The sequence below is a fragment of the Trichoderma aggressivum genome (assembly GCF_033847375.1).
Source record: "Trichoderma aggressivum f. europaeum strain CBS 100526 chromosome Unknown scaffold_019, whole genome shotgun sequence".
NCBI lineage: Eukaryota > Fungi > Ascomycota > Sordariomycetes > Hypocreales > Hypocreaceae > Trichoderma > Trichoderma aggressivum.
In genome coordinates, this window is record NW_026946385.1 from 296,477 (window position 1) to 316,362 (window position 19,886).

General features: G+C 50.0%; 8 protein-coding genes across 8 annotated transcripts; 6 read left to right on the plus strand and 2 right to left on the minus strand.

The window, feature by feature from the left end:
* Nucleotides 1–2,487: 2,487 nt before the first annotated feature.
* On the plus strand, nt 2,488–2,913 carry Triagg1_5465 (uncharacterized protein; the record flags this gene model as incomplete). Its single annotated transcript, XM_062899982.1, has 2 exons — nt 2,488–2,594; nt 2,727–2,913. The coding sequence occupies 2 exons, from the start codon at nt 2,488–2,490 to the stop codon at nt 2,911–2,913; spliced, it is 294 nt and encodes a 97-aa protein (XP_062755586.1).
* A 981-nt stretch (nt 2,914–3,894) lies between these two features.
* Triagg1_5466 (uncharacterized protein) lies at nt 3,895–5,067 on the plus strand (the record flags this gene model as incomplete). Its single annotated transcript, XM_062899983.1, has 1 exon — nt 3,895–5,067. The coding sequence occupies one exon, from the start codon at nt 3,895–3,897 to the stop codon at nt 5,065–5,067; it is 1,173 nt and encodes a 390-aa protein (XP_062755587.1).
* Nucleotides 5,068–5,517: 450 nt separating this feature from the next.
* Nucleotides 5,518–6,207, minus strand: Triagg1_5467 (uncharacterized protein; the record flags this gene model as incomplete). The annotated part of the gene is made up of 3 exons (XM_062899984.1): nt 5,518–5,647; nt 5,720–6,016; nt 6,107–6,207. The coding sequence occupies 3 exons, from the start codon at nt 6,205–6,207 to the stop codon at nt 5,518–5,520; spliced, it is 528 nt and encodes a 175-aa protein (XP_062755588.1).
* A 4,049-nt stretch (nt 6,208–10,256) lies between these two features.
* On the plus strand, nt 10,257–11,225 carry Triagg1_5468 (CAZyme family CE1; the record flags this gene model as incomplete). Its single annotated transcript, XM_062899985.1, has 2 exons — nt 10,257–10,592; nt 10,650–11,225. The coding sequence occupies 2 exons, from the start codon at nt 10,257–10,259 to the stop codon at nt 11,223–11,225; spliced, it is 912 nt and encodes a 303-aa protein (XP_062755589.1).
* A 1,085-nt stretch (nt 11,226–12,310) lies between these two features.
* Nucleotides 12,311–13,925, plus strand: Triagg1_5469 (uncharacterized protein; the record flags this gene model as incomplete). The annotated part of the gene is made up of 4 exons (XM_062899987.1): nt 12,311–12,557; nt 12,617–12,714; nt 12,784–13,008; nt 13,062–13,925. The coding sequence occupies 4 exons, from the start codon at nt 12,311–12,313 to the stop codon at nt 13,923–13,925; spliced, it is 1,434 nt and encodes a 477-aa protein (XP_062755590.1).
* A 369-nt stretch (nt 13,926–14,294) lies between these two features.
* Triagg1_5470 (uncharacterized protein) lies at nt 14,295–15,465 on the minus strand (the record flags this gene model as incomplete). The annotated part of the gene is made up of 2 exons (XM_062899988.1): nt 14,295–15,366; nt 15,428–15,465. 2 exons carry the CDS (start codon nt 15,463–15,465, stop codon nt 14,295–14,297), a joined length of 1,110 nt encoding a protein of 369 aa, XP_062755591.1.
* Nucleotides 15,466–16,344: 879 nt separating this feature from the next.
* On the plus strand, nt 16,345–18,183 carry Triagg1_5471 (CAZyme family AA1; the record flags this gene model as incomplete). Its single annotated transcript, XM_062899989.1, has 1 exon — nt 16,345–18,183. The coding sequence occupies one exon, from the start codon at nt 16,345–16,347 to the stop codon at nt 18,181–18,183; it is 1,839 nt and encodes a 612-aa protein (XP_062755592.1).
* A 576-nt stretch (nt 18,184–18,759) lies between these two features.
* Triagg1_5472 (uncharacterized protein) lies at nt 18,760–19,841 on the plus strand (the record flags this gene model as incomplete). Its single annotated transcript, XM_062899990.1, has 2 exons — nt 18,760–19,617; nt 19,671–19,841. 2 exons carry the CDS (start codon nt 18,760–18,762, stop codon nt 19,839–19,841), a joined length of 1,029 nt encoding a protein of 342 aa, XP_062755593.1.
* Between the last annotated feature and the right edge of the window lie 45 nt (nt 19,842–19,886).

Consider the following 19,886-nt stretch of genomic DNA (forward strand, 5'->3'; position numbering starts at 1 on the left):
TAGTCGAGAATGAAGGGGGTATATAGGACGATACGGCGTGGGTATGAAAAAGCTGCAAGGCTTTTCGATGCGCCGAAGAACAGGATTGAGATCAGATACAGCGACAAGGAGTGTATCAGCTGTATATGATGTGTGAGTGAGAGAGAGAGAGAGAGTAAGGCTTCCTCTGACCCTGCAGAGAAAACAAGTTGATTTGCGCTGTTGCGTAGAGAGTGTGTATGGGTTGTTGCTTTTCGAGGCAGCAAGGTGAAGCAAACTGTCACCGCAGAGAGAGTGAGCGGCGATCAAAGCCAAAGCGTCGAGTTTCGACAATGAGAGGACGAGACAAGTCTCCAACAATCAACAAGCACCGAGACGGCAGGGCCCCTGAGCGATTGTCGAGAGTCTCTGATTTCTTGCAGAAGTTTCAAAGAAGGACGAAAGGTGAAGAGTTAAGGACGGGAGAAGGGAAAAGAAGGAAAAAAGAGATTGGGATTAGGGGCTCCAAGGTTGATTTGATGCATCCATTCCATAATTGCATTGAGACGGGGAAGAAGCCCCGAGGGGTCCGCAGCGGGTGTAAGGGGTACGAAGCCTTGCCCGGCCGGGGGGGCAGCAGAGGAGGTACCCGATACATGGAACTCGGACGGCGGGTCTACGGGCAGCCAGCCAGCCAGACAGACTGGCTCATGTCTTCCATGGATGTTCTCCAGTACAAGTAAGTGGTAATTTCAGCGGCCTGCAGCGCCTGACACGCCCAGAGACGGGCCCTGGCGCTGGGAACGGCTGGGAATTGAATGGCTGGGGGGGTTGATTCCAGGGCGTCTTACAGTAAGTACTAATGGATGGGGATGGGGGATGGGGATTAGAGGTCATCATCAACCGTGGGCCTGAGCACGGGCAAAAGACATCAAACGAGAGCACGTTGACGGTTGACGCAGATGGGAATACGAACAAGACAGACGCAACAGCAGCCACTCACACGGAACGAATCAGCTCCTTGGAGAGCACTTCACCTACTGTAACATGATGCACGGCGGGAGCGCCAATGGCACGTCTTGGCGGGCGTTTTACTGCTGCAGACACAGAAACCCGATTCATGTGCGTACTGGTACAGTATTAATAGCATCGAGCACTACCTAATGAAAGCTCCAGTGCTTGGCTTGGCTTGGCTTGGCCCAAGGAGGCAAAAATGCTCAAGAAGCTCGACGGAAGAGAAACCTCAAGTCTGGACAAAGGAACAGAGAAGAGAAAAAAGGAACAGACAGAGAAGCACAAAGAGAGGAGAGCCAAGAGTCGCGCCAGGGACCGATCCGGCACAGCGCGCCGAGCCCGCTAAACCGACGCGGGCATAGGTGCTGGGGGCTTATTTCCCCTGAAAGATGGAGACGCGCGGTATTGGGTACTCGCTGCGGCGATGGCGGCAGCGCGGAGTGGCCAGGTAGAAGGTACGCGGAAATCCCAGGAACCGCGATGTGTCGAGCTAGCAGCAGCTTTGATCCCCGGCATCAAATCATCTTAATTGCTTTGTACCTGCTGTACCTAGGTACTGTAACTGCATACGGCAACACTACCAGTTACTATCATAGAATCAATTCCCCCGGTCAACGAGGTATCGAGTACAAAGGCCAGTGGGCACGCAAGATCCAGCAGTTTGAAACGGGTCAGTTGACGCTGTTCAATGATAGGGAGCTCTGTCCGCTGCGAACCCACCAAAGAGACCCTTTAACCGATCCATTCTTTGAGCCATGCCGGGTTATCCATTTCCGCAATCAAACCAGCATCAACTGCGCCTCCGCAACTGAATCCAAGCCCAAGAGAGCAGCTGTCAACGGTTGAGTCGGCAGCCGAATTCACGACTTGAGTTGCTTTCGGCAATGCCATTTGTTCATCCACGCTGAGGTGGTGACATCAGCACGGCATGGAGGGCCTGGTAGTACCTAGTAGGAAGTACAGGGCCACGGGTCGCAGGCAACGCAGGTAGCAGGTACAAGCACGAGGACAGGAATCAACCCATCCAATCCCAATGCTGGGCCCCCTGAGCCGAAATATCCCATAATAGACACAATCGTCCTTTGATGCCATTGTAGGCACATGTATCCAGTACCGCTTTGCGCAGCGCGGATGTACTCGGGTGCAAGGCACACTGGCTACTAGAATAAACCAGCAACAAACGAACATACTCAACACGGCACTCTGCGATCCGGATCGGCATTGGGAAAGACGACGAGTGAAAAATGGGAATCCTGAGAGAATTCGGCATCATTCTTCAAGACCAGCGCAAGGCACCGCGACGAGCCGATGCACGTGTGGATCAAGTAACTCGTTCCATCGTAGTCGAAATTACAAACTTGGACAAGAAATGTCGGCAATTCGCCGGCTAAACGCCGCAAGCTTGGCATCATCAAGCTTTGGCCCCGAGATTTCAATATCGCCAAACATCGCCCATCGCCAAACCATTTCCCACAGACAGCCCGGCCAAAAGACACCCGCCAGTCTCAGCCCAACATGTCCATGTTCCGGGCCAAGAAGCTCGACCTGGGCTGCTTCGTCAAGGCCCGCACAATCCGCGACCACACCAAGCGCAAGGTCTTTGAGGAACACGAGGCCGAGAGGTAACTTCAACCAACTCCATGTCTTGATCCAAAAACCCCCCCTCTCGGCCAAACAAAAGCCGGCGAACCCTTGGTCGTGCACAAGTGCTAATCATTGCCTCTTTTTTCCCTCTTCTTCTATTTATAGACAAGCCCTTCGATACGTGATCCGCAATACGACTTTGCCGCCCCGAACCCGAGCCACGGCCCAGCTGCAGCTGTCGCAGATGCACTGCTACACCCGGCCCACGCAGATTCGCAACCGCTGTATAATGGGAGGCCAGGGGCGTGGTGTGCTGAGAGCGTTCAAGATGACCAGAGTGCGTCCTCGTCGGGTTGAGTTGATTCGTCTAGTGGTCGATCCCATAAGCTGACATTTGTTTCCTTTCCCTTGCAGTTCAATTTCCGTATGGAGGCCATGGCGGGAAATCTTCCCGGGGTGAAGAGGGCGAGCTGGTAGATGGTGGGAGTTTTTTACGACGCAAAATCATGATTTTATGTGACGGAACTGTATAAATCTGTGTACGATATCGCGGGGTCTCTGGTAGACGCAGCTTTTGGGCGACAGAGCTGAGGGGATATAAAACAAGTACAAAAGAAATCTTTCATCAACCAACGCCAAGGAACCATCTCGGTTTGACTGTGATTCTGCTGTGTCCTTTTTGGGCCTCGAAAGGCAAGATGCGCAAGGGCTCTTCCCAAGCGGTATCAATCGCATCTGCAAATTATCTGCAGTACGGCCATTATTTGACTTGAACATCTTTCTCGGACAGCTTCTCTAGATATTGTTCATTGGCGGCCAATGGCTATTTGGCTATCAATTGCTGTCGAGTTGACTCGCCGGAGAACATACAATGCTTTTAAACAGAGCTGTCGCATGGCTACCCTGGATATACATACAAGGCACCTCTAGTTCACAAAAATGCCACTTGTCAAATACAAGCCGGCCATGAATGGAATCAAAAATAATAGATTAATGATTTTTCTTTGCACTCTAGGATATAATTACGCTTTCAAGATGTTGTCAGCAAATCCTGCTGGAATCCTGCTGAAGAGCACCAAGACTACCTATAATAGTACATACCTAAGGTATACACGGCCGAAGAGCAAGTAAAGTCAAACCAACTGAGGCTGCGAATATTGCATGTGGCGTTCCCCACTTCGCCCCCCAAGGCTGCAGTCATTCTATCCTTTGATTTTCGTTTGTTTTATTCATTCTCACCCTGCCCTTTCCATCGCATCAACCGAAGCCATTTGCAATCGAACGACCGTCACTCAGCCATTAGGACCCTAGTTGTTTGCTCAATAAGCAGTCGCAATCATGGGTGGCGGAGATTTAAACTTGAAAAAGTCGTTCCATCCCGGTCTGCGGCGGAACCAGCAGGCCGTCTACGAAGAAGAACAAAAAGCCCTCGCCGAGCGCAAACGCACCCAGCAGCGCGTCAATGAGATCAAGGAGGAGCGCGCAAAGGAGGAGATCCAGAGGCAGCTGGAGGCTGCGGGAGGCACCAAGAGGGTCGATCGCGTCGACTGGATGTACCAAGGCCCTACCGATGGCCAGGCTGGTACGACCGAGGAAACAGAGGCCTATCTGCTGGGCAAGAGGAGGATCGACAACCTCATCAAGGGCACCGACCACAAGAAGCTCGAAAAGGCCGCTGGGCAGGAGAGCTTCATCGCGCTGCAAAACGCCAACAGCGCGCGAGACACAGCCGCCAAGATCCGCGACGATCCTCTGCTAGCCATCAAGCGCCAGGAACAAGCCGCGTACGAGGCCATGATGAACGACCCCATCAGACGCCGCCAGCTCCTCTCATCCATGGGCGTCGACGAGGGCAAGAAGAAGGATCGGGACGGAGACGGCCATGGACGGAAGCATCGCAGACATCGGAGCAGAGATGGTGACGACGACCGACATTCGCGACGCCGCCGCCGCCAAGATTCCAGATCTCGCAGCCCGCGGAGACGTCATCACCATCGAGACGACGATTCAGAATCTGGAGAACGCCGCCACAGCTACCGAGAAAGACGACGTCATCACTCAAAAGACAGAGATTCCGCGCCCAGTCGCAAAAGAGATGCATCGCAAGAGCGCGAGACGAGACCGCATGGAAACGATTCATACCGAAATCGCGATGGCAGTCGTGACCGCCGATACCGACATTCCGATTCCAACGGCAGAGGAGACCGTCCGCGTAGGCGCTCGCCGGCAAACACACGCCCCTACAAGGAGCACGATGACCCTGGGCAAGAGGGGCAACGAGCGGAAGAACAGGCACGGAAGCTGGCTGCCATGCAGTCGGCTGCATCAGAGCTTGACCAGGATCGAGAGACGCGACTGGCAGCTCTAGAGGAGCGAGAACGTGCCGCCAGAGAGTCTGACGACAGAGCTCGGGAGCGGGGAGGAGATCGAGGCTTCGCCAACGGCCTGCATCGGAAAGCAATAAACATGGATAACCGAAGCAGACGCGGACATGTACGGGATAGAGATTAGCGAGGTAAAATGATGATATTGGCGCATGGGCATATGGACGACATGATTCTAATACGGAGAGAGGCTGCATTGCATTGTACTCACCAACGATTGGATGGGGATATCATTTGGCGTTTTGGGTCGGCAAAGTGGAATACAAATGGCGAGTCATGACTACTGAATCCTTTTTTCTCGTTGGAGCTTCACATCACAAGCATGGTCTTTGTGTTTATTGGCAGCAAACATGATGTCTTGATTGGCGGTTGCGGCTAGCTGCCCTTTTCTTGTCCAATTTCCCTCTCGATCGAGGATGTAACCTTTATAACCAACCGAATCCTTCAAATAACTGTAAACGAGTGGAAGTGCTGTGTTGCTGTAAATGAGTGGAGATGTTCATTCTCAATCTCGGCCATGCCTAACAAAGCCCTCCGTAACCCCTGGGATCCGAAAAGCATCATGAGATGTTATTTTTTACATCTCCTTGAAGGTAAACTGCTGGTTCGCGCCTCCGTGATACGTGTAGACGAGGATGGGAGTCAAGTCCGCCTGGTTGCTGCCAGACACGTCGAGGACCTTGTTCGGATACGCCACGTTGTGGATGCTATATGAACTGTAAGAATGGACTGACACACAGCCAACCAGGAACAAAACGCAGGATGAATGCCGGACTTACAAATAGGCGTCGCCTTTGGCCTTGACAACCTTCCAGCGGGCAACGCTGTTGCACTCAGGGGCCAGCTTGGAGCCTCTGGCGGTCATATCAGAGCCATCTAAGGTTGGAGACGAAACAAAGTCAGTGAGTTTTGCTCGAAGCAGTCTTTGGGGCCATTCAGCTTCTGATTTCTGGTGCTGAATGAATGACCTACTGGGAGCCGTGATGTAAGTGCTGGTAGCAACGCTTTGGATGCTGAATTCCTCGTGGGTGATGCGGGTGAGACGCCACTGTTGGTTTTTGCCGCCGTGGGTTTGGCTATAGAGAGGTGAGTTCCTGAGTTGGCTATGTGTTGAAGGCCCCCCCCCCCCCCCTTTTTTTTTGGTGATTAGGGAGATGGAAACTAACTATTCGATGATGCGGCCCATGGGCTCGGATGCCTCGATGTCGATGGCCTTGTGGCCGCTGATATTGGTGGAGATGTAGTAAGTTCCCTCGTTGAAAGACATTTTGATGGAGGCGGTGATGTGGAATATTCTTGATGAGAGGCTGTTTTGTTTGCTGTGATTGGGCTGGTGAGTGCGATGGTGATTGTGATGATGATGAGGGAGAGGAATATCTCCCTTCTTTATACTATTTCTTCGCTTTGCTTAGACTCCATGTTTGCCTTGCTTGTCTGTTGGGGTTTACGTTAAAGATTCTCTCATCGTGTTCCGAACATGACACATTGTACGCCGCTCAGTTCTCGCCCAGGCTCGTTGCCATTGGATGCCATTGGCAGGCGAGACGATATGATGTTTGAGTCCCTCTTGGCCGACCATCCGTGATATCATCCGGCCAGCCACTTTGTCCACAGACGGTGATGTGGTGTTGAGGAGAATGCGGGGATGAAGCATGCGGTGACCAGGACCATCAAGGGACTCGAGTTGATGTTTCGCAAATTAGCAAAGAGGAATTGCGCGTCTGAAACAGACTATTGTTTGAGAGCTTTGGTTGATACGAGTTGATGTGGGTTGGTTCACTCTGCAAGGTGTATTACACAAGGTTGCTGCTTTACGACCCGAGACTTGACCTTTCCTACGGTGGTCCATAAGATCTGTTTCTTATGATTGTAAACATGGGCAACTCAACGAGCTTACGTGCTATTACAGTTATTGTTCTTCTTCGGATCATTATCCAATTCATTCACTACAACACGTAGGATGGAGGCGGGGAACTCAGTAATGGACTGCGGGAGGCTCCTCTTTGGGTGACCACAAGTGCTTAAAATGCCCGTCTTTGGCCACAGAGTGTGCTGGTCTAAACCCACAGCCGACATCCGACCATAACATCACGTTTGTGACCTGAATTTCCCCTCATTTTTAAGACTCGTGGGTTACACTTTACAAGCCACAGATGCAGGGCAAAAGTAATATTTATGCATAATTTAAGTAGCTTGCATTAGCTACGTGGCCGAGCAAGTTGCGTTATTACTCAGCCCGGTAGGAGCGCCGTTACACTTGTGTCATGTTGATCGATACGGTTTTCGCCATGCATATGTATGCCTTGGATGATGTACAAGCCTCTTTCATGACCTGGACCATGGCTTCTCAGAATACATGTGATTGGTTATTCCCAACTGGCCTACGTTGTGAAAGATTCCTTCGGTCTCCAGGAGTCCATTCAATAATTATACGGGATCTATATCAACTTCAGAGTTACCCGACTGTGCTGTTGAGACCTGCCATATTTGCTTTGCCCGATCCTGTACTGCGGCGAATTTGTGTACCAGGCTGCTTGTGGATAGCGGGAGTAATATGCAGGACACTAATGACCGGCATGAGAGCATGATTGGCAAGGCAAAGCCCGGTAATATTTTGTCTGTGTTGAAAGTGAATTGCGTACCTCGGTGACACGGCGTCTGAGTGCGGAGGCTCTCCACGGCTGGGTGTAAGCGTCGCCGTATACATTACCCAATTAAGTGAATTTGTCTCTTTGGGAAGGTTGATGTGTTCTTATTTCGCGCCACCTCTTATTAGGTAGGTCCTTATGAGTCGTTGAAGGGGTGCATGGCAGTAGAAAACCGTGTTCTAATGTCGACGAGTGTCAGAGCTCAAGAGACAAGAGAGTGGTGTCTCTAGTTCATGCACAATAATTTGTGACCTTTTGGTTGTCAAAATGACTAACAATAGGTAAGCAAAGAAAATTGGCTACAAAAAATAACTTTACAGAATAGACTTGCCTTTGTGTCGGTGCATCAAGCTGGTAGTTTAGTCAGTCGAGTTTACGTGAGTGTTACCTCGCCTCACCAGGAATGTTTACGTGGGACAGATGCAAAACTAGGAACGTTTAAGTGGCATCGGATACATACGTGCTCCGACTGCTCCCAACCGGGAAGCACATATCGTCTGCCCCATGAGCTAATATGTGCTTGATTACAAAGTGGTCAGCTTTTTCACCTGGACTTGCTGGTCACCATGCCTTTAGACAATTCGACCAGCTGCTCCCTTCATCGGTTGGCCTTACAACCGCTCCTTCGGATTATAGCTATCCTCTCAAACAGTCCGTCGGACGAATGCTTCCCCGCCATGGAGAATACACTTGGAATCACCGCTCTCGAGATCTATGACGAGAAAGTTGGAGGTGGATACTCTGAGCTCCGCCAACAGCCTGCGATTTCGGGGTTTCCCGGGTTTGCTTCTCTCAATCAGGCAATTTGGGTGTCACACGCAGGGAGAGCTGCAGTAGCTATGTCTAGTCATTGTTTGTTGGGCGCTCTGGGGTGGGCGTTGATGCTGATGTTTGAGTATACATATATAGTTTCGCTCAATAGTATGATGGGCTGTTGTGCTATTTGCCTTACTGACTACTGGGAATAAGAGGTGGGGATATGAGCATTTACGACACCGTTTCGGGTGACCTCTTAATAATACTATTGCCGAATAGGTAACTGGTAGAAATAATTTGTCTTCAGCCCCATGATCAGGAAGAAACTTCCCAATTGCTGTGAAACCAAGCCAAAGGGTTCTCTGCACTGTCAATTGTCGTTTGGGGGCATGAATTGACTCCGTATCAAGAGTCAAACCGTAATTGCAGACAACAGACCACGGAGAAGTTGACCTTGGAAGAACGAGCTTTGAGCACTCGGTACTCCGTAGATGACCTACAAGTACGAGGACACTAATGATTCGCTAAAATTCCCCATATACCTAGGTTGGCAATTCGGGACCCGAGGTATCATTGCCCCTACTAATTTTAGGCATACTGCCATGTTGTCGCCCCCTTTCGGACGCCCTTAGGTTACTTGGCGACTTGGTACATAGGTTATACGGAGTAGTTACCTGCTCAATGAGGGCAACTGATCAACCCGAAGTGGAGAACACCATGAAGATTTAAAGTCCGGCCCTGGCCTGGCAACTCATGAGTCGGGTTAGCTGGCTTGGCACGCGACAACAGGGGCCATTAGGCTTCCAGAAAGCTTTTGCCTAACTAGAGAGTATACCCCTCCTAATGTTTGGAGTTGATAGTACTCTTCAGTGAGCAGTTACGGTGTAGATCGAAGGACAGGCGGTGGAGCCATGTTAGGATCGTTCTTCTCCGCATGAACTTAGCTCCCTTTGCAGAATATTGCTCCGCCGTGTCCGAAGGAGGATTTTGATTGAATAGAGGCAAGGATCATGATGGGAGCCGCAAAGCCCTACGGGGAATGTACTAGTAAAAGTTGAATTCTCCTTGTCCCGACAGAAGAGTAAAATATAAATGTTCAATCATTATGACGAGAGGAACAGGAGTTTTAGTTTTACCCCTTGATGTGATGGCTGGATAAAGACCAAGCTCGATATAAGCGTATATTGTTATTTTACACCGATAGGCGCGCTAAAGCAGCTCCAAGTGACGGTTGATTATCCTTTCGGAGTAACCTAGCTGAGTTAATTCCAACTCCGAGGGTGGGTTATGCCACCTTTCCTAGGCGGAATAGTATGTTGGCCACCGACCCTGCTGCCGACATTGCGTGTCTGATGATGCTTGATATACTCGTATACAATGAAAATAGAACATTTATTGAGTGACATATTCAAAATGGGTCCTACATGCAGCCTTACATGGGCCGGACAGAGAATAAGATGGGTCTTGTTTGTGAGAGGCTTTATGTGAGGCGACAATGGCCCAGTGACGTTTGTTTCTTCCAGGGGGCCCCCTTTAGCCTTTGATTTGATCCGGGGATTATACCTGTATACGAATCCACCTATGTTCCTTACGGTAAGTACGGAACTACGTCGGCGATGCCAAGCAAACAACGTCAGCAACAATGCGGCTGATCTCGGAGGCGTTCCCTCGTACCGCACCCATATCACAGGAATGGTTTCAAGGATCTGATAATGTGACTGACTATACGGGGCACCAAGAGGCTCTTTGGTGTTGGGCTGGAAAGGATATAGAAGCGTTCCATATATAGTATGACCCATAGCAATCCCCACTGATGAATAGTATAAATATCTAGTCATTTCATCTGGTTTCGACTCGAGTTTCTCAAGGAGTGTGCTCAAGCAACACAATTGGTTATCTTTCATAGCCCATCATGTTGTTTTCTTCCGTCCAAGCCGTTGTGGCTGTTGCCGGCCTCATTGGCTCTGTCCAAGGTGCCGCCATTGGCGTCGAGAAGCGTGCTTCAGCGGGATGCTCGACGACTCACGACTGGGCTGGCCAAACGCACCAGTATAGCTTTGAAAGCAGTGGCGGAACTCGATCCTACCTGATCCATCTTCCTGCAAACTACAAGCCAGGCTCCGCTAAGCCCCTGATCATCGCCTACCACGGCTCGGGTGACAACATGGCAAACTTTGAGAAGACGACCCGATTCTCTGATCCATCCGTCAACTCCGACATGATTGTTGTGTACCCGCAAGGCATCAACGTTAGTCTACGATATCTTGGATTCGATAATCACGGGATTGTTCTAACGAGACTGTAGGGAAACTGGCAAGGACCGACCTACGCGACCCCCGGCGTCAGTGACAAGGTGTTCACCACCGATCTCGTGAACCGAATCAAGGACAACTACTGCGTTGACGAGACCCGCGTGTACGCCACTGGCCACTCCAACGGCGGTGGCTTTGTCAACACTCTTGCTTGCAGCCCTGACCACGGCGGCCAGTTTGCAGCCTTTGCTCCCGTCTCAGGCGCCTTTTACACCGATGTCACCGGAAACGACAACTGCCACCCGGCTCGCTCGCCTCTGCCCATGTTTGAGACTCACGGAACTGGCGACGAGACGATTCCATACAACCCTACTGGTCCTGGACGTGGTGGGCCTCTCCCTTCTATTCCCGACTGGCTCTCGCGATGGGCTTCTCGCAACCAGTGCACCACTTCGGCTACTGCCGATCTCAATACTGGTGTCCACGATACTAGGTGGAAGTGTGCGGGCATTGACAGCTTGCTGCGACACATCAAGATTGATGGAGCGCCCCACGCATGGCCCGCGATTTCAAAGGTTGACGTCTCGAAAGAGGTTATTAATTTCTTTTCTGTCAACTTTAAGCCATAAGTTGCTGCTATATGTGGATAAATAATAGGCAGATTCAGGTGTACATCTTCAATGACCAAGATTAACTGTACATAGGTCAAGACTACTAGCTAGATAGTTGATGTATAATGAAATCAAGAAAGTGGAAGATTAAATCTCTTGTGCGAAAAGCCCTTTGTTTCTTCTCTTCTCTTCTTGATAACTGATGGCAATCTCTGTGGAATTCATTGGAATGATTGAGTTATTTAATGCATGTATTATATCGTCAAGTACCTATTTACCTATTTGCTGTTCGCCTGCAGCTGGTGATACGCAGCTTACATACTGTGAGCACATGTATGTTGCATCTTTCTCCTACCCTAAGCAAGTATTGTATGCTAGAATTGCTTCCCATTAAAAAGGATGTAGGTTGGCATCTTATTTGCATCTCTAAAGAATGCTCTCGTTGGCCGCCTATCAAATGTCGACAATACGCTTTAACAATTCAAAGAACAATTAAATGTATTTAGTAGTCTTGCTGAAGTTTTGGCTTATGGAGTTGAGATTCAAACTCATTTGGAATACACAAATTCGGTATCAGCACTGTACACGCCAAGTTCAAGAAAGCAACATTCCAGATAGTGTAAAACGACATCATCGTCCGCAACGCAAATTGCCTTCTACAGTATTTATATGCTATGTAATCTTGGCGCCGAGTGGGTTCTATGTGATTTTATTCACAGTAGTGGCAATGCAAAGATCTTCCTATAATCGATGGAAGCATCTGGAGAAATGGATTGAGTTCTGCGCTGGCTGGAGATGGTGGAGTCAGCTTCTTCCACACCAAGTCTTCATTCGTGGACAATCCATCGACCCACCACGGCAAGTGAGCTTTTGACATGTAGGGCGCAGATGGTCGAGATGGATGTCGTTTGATGGAGCAATCGTTGTCGACGCCACGAAGCCATTGGGAGCCATTGGGAGCAGCTATAATGCCCAACGGCCCCGAGTTTTGGAATTCCATCTTCTGTTATCAATTTCGTCAAATTATTCCATCTAACTGACCGCTAGAAACACCCGTAAACTGCCGCGTTTTATAAGTCACTGAGCGTATCTTGCTACGGGCCATGGCAGCAGAAGCGTCATCCATCGAACTAAAGAAAGCCCCGCCAAACACTCCATTCGCAAAGACGGCTCTTACCCCAGATCAAGGCCCTTCTGAGAGCAACTACAATTCAGACCGGGCAATTATCTCTGGAGATGACGAGAATCCCCCCAGTGGTGCGGCAGAGTTCTCGCTGCCGCCTGTTGACAGGGGAAAGGATGCATGGCTTTTCTTAGCGGCTTGCTTCGTCCTGGAAGCGTTGGTATGGGGTGAGCGAGAAATCGTCTGTTGACGTGCTTAAACGATTGTTGCTGAATGAAATCGATAGGCTTTCCATTTTCGTTTGGTGTTTTTCAGGACTATTATCGAACACATGAACCCTTTGCTGGGTCGTCTAAAACTGCCGTAATTGGCACAACTGCAATGGTAATTGTTTACTTATACGAGCGAACAATTAGCAAGGCAAATAGGCTAATGGTTATTTGTATCAAATAGGGTATCATGTATCTCGATATTCCAATCATCATGGCCGTCCAGCGTATATACCCAAAGCCAACTCGTTATGCGCCTGTCGCCGGTCTTTTATTCCTATGCCTTGCTCTCGCCATCTCTTCCTTTTCGCAAAATGTTACGCACCTCATCCTGACCCAGGGAGTCCTCTATGCCATCGGTGGTTCCATCTGCTACTGTCCCTGCATGCTATACATGGACGAGTGGTTCGTCAAGCGCAAGGGCTTCGCCTGTATGCATTCGCAACTCCTATAATTATTCAGCATTCCGCTAACTTCATTGTCGACGGCGTAATGTGGTCTGGAACGGGCCTTGGTGGTTTCACCATCCCTCTTCTCCTCGAGTTCTTCCTCAACAAGTACGGTTTCAGAACCACGTTGCGGATCTGGGCTCTCGCCATGTTTATTTTGTCCGCACCATTGGTTTGGTTCATTAAGCCGCGGCTACCCTTTTCTGCTACGGCTCACTACAGGCCGTTTAACCTCAAGTTTCTGGCGAACCGTTCTTTCGGCATGTACCAGCTCACAAACATTGTGCAAGGCGTTGGATACTTTCTTCCGGGCATCTATCTGCCGACATACGCGCGGGTGTACCTCGATGCTGGTGATTTCCCGTCGGCTTTGACACTCTTGGTCTTGAATGTCGGTTCTGTTATAGGATGTGTCGCCATGGGTATCTTTATTGATCGTCTACATGTGACGACGTGTCTTGGAATAGCGACTGTCGGCACCGCGATTGGTACCTTTTTCCTCTGGGGACTAGGCAGTACCATGACCTCCCTTTACGTATTTTGCTTCGTTTATGGCATGTTTGCGGGATGTTATACGTCTTCATGGCCTGGAATCATGTCGCATCTCATGTCAATAGGCAGCGGGTCAAGGGAAGAGAACAGCGGGAGACGTTCCACCTATGACCCTCTCATGGTGGTTGGTTGGCTGTCTGCTGGGCGTGGCATTGGTAATGTCGTCTCAGGGCCGTTAAGTGAGGCGCTGCTAAAGGGAATGCCATGGCAAGGTCAAGCTGCCGGCGGGTATGGCAGCGGATATGGGACGCTGATAGCATTTACTGGCGCAACGGCTGTTGTTGGAGGCAGCACTTTCTTATTTCGAAGGATTGGATGGCTGTAGATAAAAGTTCTTTGCTTCTAGTGGTGATTGGGGCGGAAGAAGAGTAAGTTGTATAGACTGCGTTATGAATAGAACATGGTTATGCGATTTCGAGCTTGGTGGATTACATTACGGATATTGTATCAGCAACGTTGACTATGACACTGAGGGAAATAGAAATCAAATAAAGGTATAAGATTGTCATGAATCATTTTTTAGTCTTCATAAGCACCAAAATAACCGAACCCTCGCAGCCGTTTGGATATATCCGCCGTCAATACAAAACTCCCATCACTATAATACGATAGCCCATTACCCATCACCTTTTTTTTTTCGTGTCCTGTTCAAGAATTTGTACTTTGTAAAGAATCTTTTACCACTTTGGCGATTCTATTCCCTGAGCAGGCCGGCGGCTTGGACCTGTCGGAAGACTTCATGCTCATTGACATTCGAGTTCTGGTTCGCACGCTTCTTTGCAGCCCATCCTCTAAGTCCCGGGACCTTGGACACGACACTCAAGAATTGGTTCTTCAAGGGCAATGATCCGGTCTTCTCCTCATAGATGAGAAGAGAGACAGTCAAGACCAGGAATGCCCAGTAGACGTTGTACGCGATGACGGAGCCATAAGTGGCGGTATTTTGCCAGCCAAGGATGGAGTTGAAGACATCCCAGCCGTTATCGGTTTCGGGATTGCAGCAGTTGACGTGCCAGACGGTTTCAGTAATGTCGTAGCTTCCTGGGCCCGATCCAACTTCGGCCACGTCTGAGCCTACACGCTGAGCGAACGTGTGGTATTGAAGACTCCAGATGGACTTGGAGAACATGCCAGCGGCAATCAGATACAGCACGCCGGTGGAAGCAATGAGGAAAATTTGAATCGACATGAGGTTACCGCCACGGTAGATGAAGAAGCCGACAGCGAGACCAGCGATGATACCACAGATAACAGGCAGAGGGAAAGCTGTTGCGGGCAAGCTAAGAGAGACGCCACCGATAAAGACAACAGCTTCCACACCCTCTCTCAGGGTTGTTATGAAAGGCAAGATGAACATGACATGTCTTCTTGACCAGTCACCGAGCCAAGAGGTTGGCTTGGCTGACTCGGCTGATTTCTCAGCCAAGGCCTGTGCGATCTTGACGCGCCACTTGTCCTTCATCTTGTTGATTCTCAAGAGCGCAAGTCCCATGAAGGAGATGATGATGGTGGCAATTAAATAAAAGATGCCCTCCCAAAGATCCTCAGATTTTGCCCAGATATCCTTGCCGAGGCCATAGAATGCTCCGATGAAGCCGCCGCCGATGATGAGACAGATGATGATACCTGCAAACGAGCCAAGCCATACTTGCTTGACTAGGCGTTTATAGATGGCTTGATCCTGGTCTGGTCCTCCGAGAGATTGCTTGAGGAAGGACAAGAGGACGGAGATGATGATGACTGCCTCCAGACACTCGCGGAACATACTTCGGCAGTTATTAGTATAAGGTTAAATATAAGGTGTTGATAAGTAAAAAATGAACTTACATAAAGAAAATTTGGACAGCAAACACGTTCTTCGCCATTGTGTCTACCAGATGGCACCCAAGGCCAAGAGAGAGAAACTAGGTGAGCTGAAAGATGGAAGGAAAAGAGACGAGCAGGCTCAATTGGTGCTATTTAGCCATTCATGGGCGCTCGTTGTACGAATTGGACTGGCTCAAGGTTGGGAAAAATTTGTTGCTCGTCTGTCCCCCAACCGAGCTGAGCCGGAACCGCAAGGGCACTTGTAATGGAAACTCGAATTGGCTCCCCCGACGGATCATTTCGACACCGATCGGAAGCAACCATTGAAACGGGGCTGAACATGGCTCAAGCCAAATCAGATGATCAGATAACAGAATCGTCCAGTCAGAAGCTGTTGATGCATCTCCAACTCCGGCGCTTCGGCTAAGACGGCACCGTGGCCCACCATCGCCAACCGCCTTTTTGGGACGTTTTGGGTTATCTGATCTCACAGAATCAATCTGATCAGGGAAAATGGCTCAACTACAGGGCCGAAACATAGTTATCTGATCACGCCAAACGGCAACTCGGCAGAGCTATTGAACGCCTCGAGGGGTTCGCTGCGAGTCTAAACGGGCCTTGATTCTTTTTCGGGTCGTGAGAACAAGGATCTGGTGCTGCGATGGTCGGCACACATGCTGTAGAATTTTTTCATCTAGCCTGCGGGGGTCATCTAGCTTTTTTTTTTCTTTTTCTTTTTCTCCGTCTCGTTGTCGTGGGAAGAGAGATTGATTATCTGATTGATGGCCAATTGACCTCGGAATGTGTTGGGGAGAAGAGAGCTGACCTTGGTTCCCTGGCGTCCTTGGGTCAGGTGCCGAAATAGATATCAACCTTGACCAGCCCACACTCACCTGAAGGTGGCAGAGGAGAAGCCAATTCAAGTTGTTGCGTTTAACATGAAGCGCTTTTTGGTTCTGGCTCTCGTGGCCCTTGGCTGCCAGGCCAAGACAGTCACATACGACTTCAACGTCACCTGGGTCACGGCCAACCCCGATGGATTGGCGGAGCGCAAAGTCGTTGGAATCAACGGCCAATGGCCGCTGCCTCTGATTGAGGTTGACAAGGGCGATCAGCTCGTCGTCAACATGCACAATGGCCTCGGAGACAGGCCGTGCTCAATTCACTGGCATGGCATGTTCCAAAACACCACAAACTACATGGACGGCGCTTCCATGGTTACCCAATGCCCTGTGCCTCCTGGACAGAGCATGACTTACAACTTTACCGTGAACCAGAACGGCACCTACTGGTATCACTGTCACACAGATTACTGCTATCCGGACGGCTACCGCCAGGCGCTCATCGTGCACGACGAGCATGCCCCGTTCAAGTTTGATGAAGAGTTTACGATTACCCTGTCTGACTGGTATCACGAGATGGTTGATGGCATTCTGTCGGCAGAGTTCATGTCTGTGTACAACCCTACTGGCGCAGAACCTATCCCGTCATCTTTCCTCTTCAACGATACCTTCAACAGCAGCCTCCCCGTCGAGCCGAACAAGACATATCTGATCCGACTCGTCAACATTGGCGCCTTTGTTGCGCAGTACTTTTACATCGAAGGCCACACCTTCAAGATTGTGGAAATCGACGGTGTATACACGGAGCCTAGCGAGGCTGACACTCTTTACATTGCTGTCGCCCAGAGATATGCGATCCTCCTGACCACCAAGAACGAGACGGACACGAACTATCCCATAGTCACCGTGGCGGACTCTGCCCTGCTTGATGGCATCCCCGACGATCTTCGACTGAACAACACCAACTGGCTCGAGTACAACAAGAATGCCGACCACCCGCAGGCCACAATCAATGTTACTGACGCCACGGAGCTCATTCCCTTTGACGACATAACGCTGGTGCCTACGGACGGGATGGAACTTCTCCCCGAGCCCGATTTGGAGGTCAATGTGACGGTCATCATGAACAATCTCAACACCGGATTCAGCTACGCGTTCCTCAACAACATCTCTTACACCAAGCCCAAGGTGCCATCTCTCTACACCGCAATGTCGGCCGGGGATTTGATAACCAACAACGAAATCTACGGCGAATTCACGCACCCCATGGTCCTCAACCACAACGACGTCGTGCAAATCGTGCTAAACAACGCCGACGGCGGCTCGCACCCGTTCCATCTCCACGGCCACAACTTCCAGGTCATTGACCGCGCTCCGGCATATGGCGCCAACTTTTACGACTACTTGAACGGAGACCCCGTCCCCTACGACCCAAGCAACCACACCGCGTTCCCCAAGATCCCGGCTCGCAGAGACGTGTTCGTGCTGCCGCCCCAAGGCTACTTTGTCATTCGTTTCGTTGCCGACAACCCCGGCGTCTGGATCTTCCACTGCCACATCGACTGGCATCTTGCTTCCGGCCTGGCCATGATTTTCATCGAGGCTCCGCAGCAGATGCAGGAGCGCATCAAGATCCCTCAAGACCACCTCGACGTTTGCAAGGCGGCTGGAATTCTCTCCCAAGGCAACGCCGCGGCCGATACGGCAAATTTCCTCGATCTCAAGAACCAGGCTGCGCAGCCGGGTTGGATTCCTGATGGATTCACGGCGCGAGGAATTGTTGCGCTTGTGTTTTCAGTTCTGTCCGCCATCATCGGTATCATCAGCATTGTGATTTACGGCCTGGCGGATGTGAAGAATAAGCAGGAGGATGAGACGGTGCCAGAGTCAGAAGTTGCGGTGGAGGAGACTGTGGAAAATCCTCCCAAGTCTTGAGGAAGAGGGACATGAATTTTCTGATGATTTGCCATGTGATGGCTCAAGTTAGGTTTGGTAAAATACCCCGTGTAATGGTGGGAAGGAAAATACAAAATGGAGTTTGATGTTTTTAATTGAGGCTCTTTTGCATAGTTTCAAATGTCAATGAATGCGCTTTGTTCAACATGGTGGGGAGTTGTCTTTGCCTTGTGTCATGTTATGATGTCCATGTTGACGCTCTTTGGACAATGCGAGGACAATTGATCGTTTGCAATCATGTTTTATTCGCCATCATATTCTATAAACGCATACCCTCATGAAGATGTGTGTTTCTCAATTGCATCACCGCGAATGTCTCAGCAATTGTCAGCAAAGATGCAAATAGTAGTGTCTAATAATTGCCCCCACGACGGCTGTCTTCGGATGCGGGGCCCGAACGCAAGATTCCATCTCGAGTCTATCGGATAGCATCCTTGGCTACTCTGGATTATTAATGCCCTAGCCTATAAGTAGCAAAGGACTGAGATCCCCTTCAGATTTGGAAGATACATCACGTCAACAGCATATCTGTTGTTTGAATTTGCTAAACTCAACATGGCCGTCGTACACGCAGGCCCCAATGACTCCTGGCACGGAGTCATCAAATCTGGTGGCGAGTTCCCCCCCGAAGCTGGCCGCTATCATCTTTACGTTGGGCTCTTTTGCCCATTCGCGCATCGCGCACTATTAGTGAGATGCCTCAAAGGATTGGAATCTCTCATCGATGTGTCGGTCGTGAAGCCGTATCCAAAGGGTGATGACAGGGGATGGCCGGGCTGGCGATTTCCTGCCTCAAACGATGAATACGCGGGAGCGACAGTGGACAAACTGTTCCAATCCGAGTATATGCATGACGTCTACTTCAAAGCAGATGCCGAATACAAAGGACGATACAGCGTCCCGGTCCTGTGGGATACGAAAACCGGGACCATTGTGAACAACGAAAGCGCCGAGTTGCTGCGCTGGCTTCCAAATGCGTTTAACGATATGCTGCCACAAGATGGGCAAGAGTCTCAGCTTGATCTCTATCCGACGCATCTGAGAAGCGAGATTGATGCAATCACCGAGTGGATGCAGAGGGATCTCAACACGGGAGTCTACAAGGCCGGATTTGCAGAGACCCAGGAAGCCTACAATGAGGGCGTGGTGACTGTGTTCGCGGCCTTGAATCACCTCGAAAGCCTGATCCATCGCAACGAAGGACCGTACATTCTAGGCAAATTCCTCACTGAACTCGACATCCGAGCGTATACCACCATCATCCGATTCGATGCTGTCTATGTCCAGCATTTCAAATGCAACCTTGGGACGATTCGCGCAAATTACCCCGTTATTCACGAATGGTTGAAGAATCTCTACTGGAACGTGAAGGGATTCAAAGAGACGACAGATTTTAAGCACATTAAAGAGAATGTGAGTAAAACTCCAGATAAGCCAAAATGGCCCGAAACTAACTTTGCAAACAGTACACAAAGAGTCATGCAAAGATTAATCCGCTAGCAATTACTCCCTTGGGGCCGTTTCCTGATGTAGAGGAAGGCATTGATCTGGATTTACCCATCTTAAGCCGGGATCTGTGGGGTATCCGATTGTGCTTGAAAGACAGGCCGAATTATACGATTAGATGGCATGTATAGAGAAGAGAGGATTTTTGGCATGATCAGCGGCTATAATACAATCCT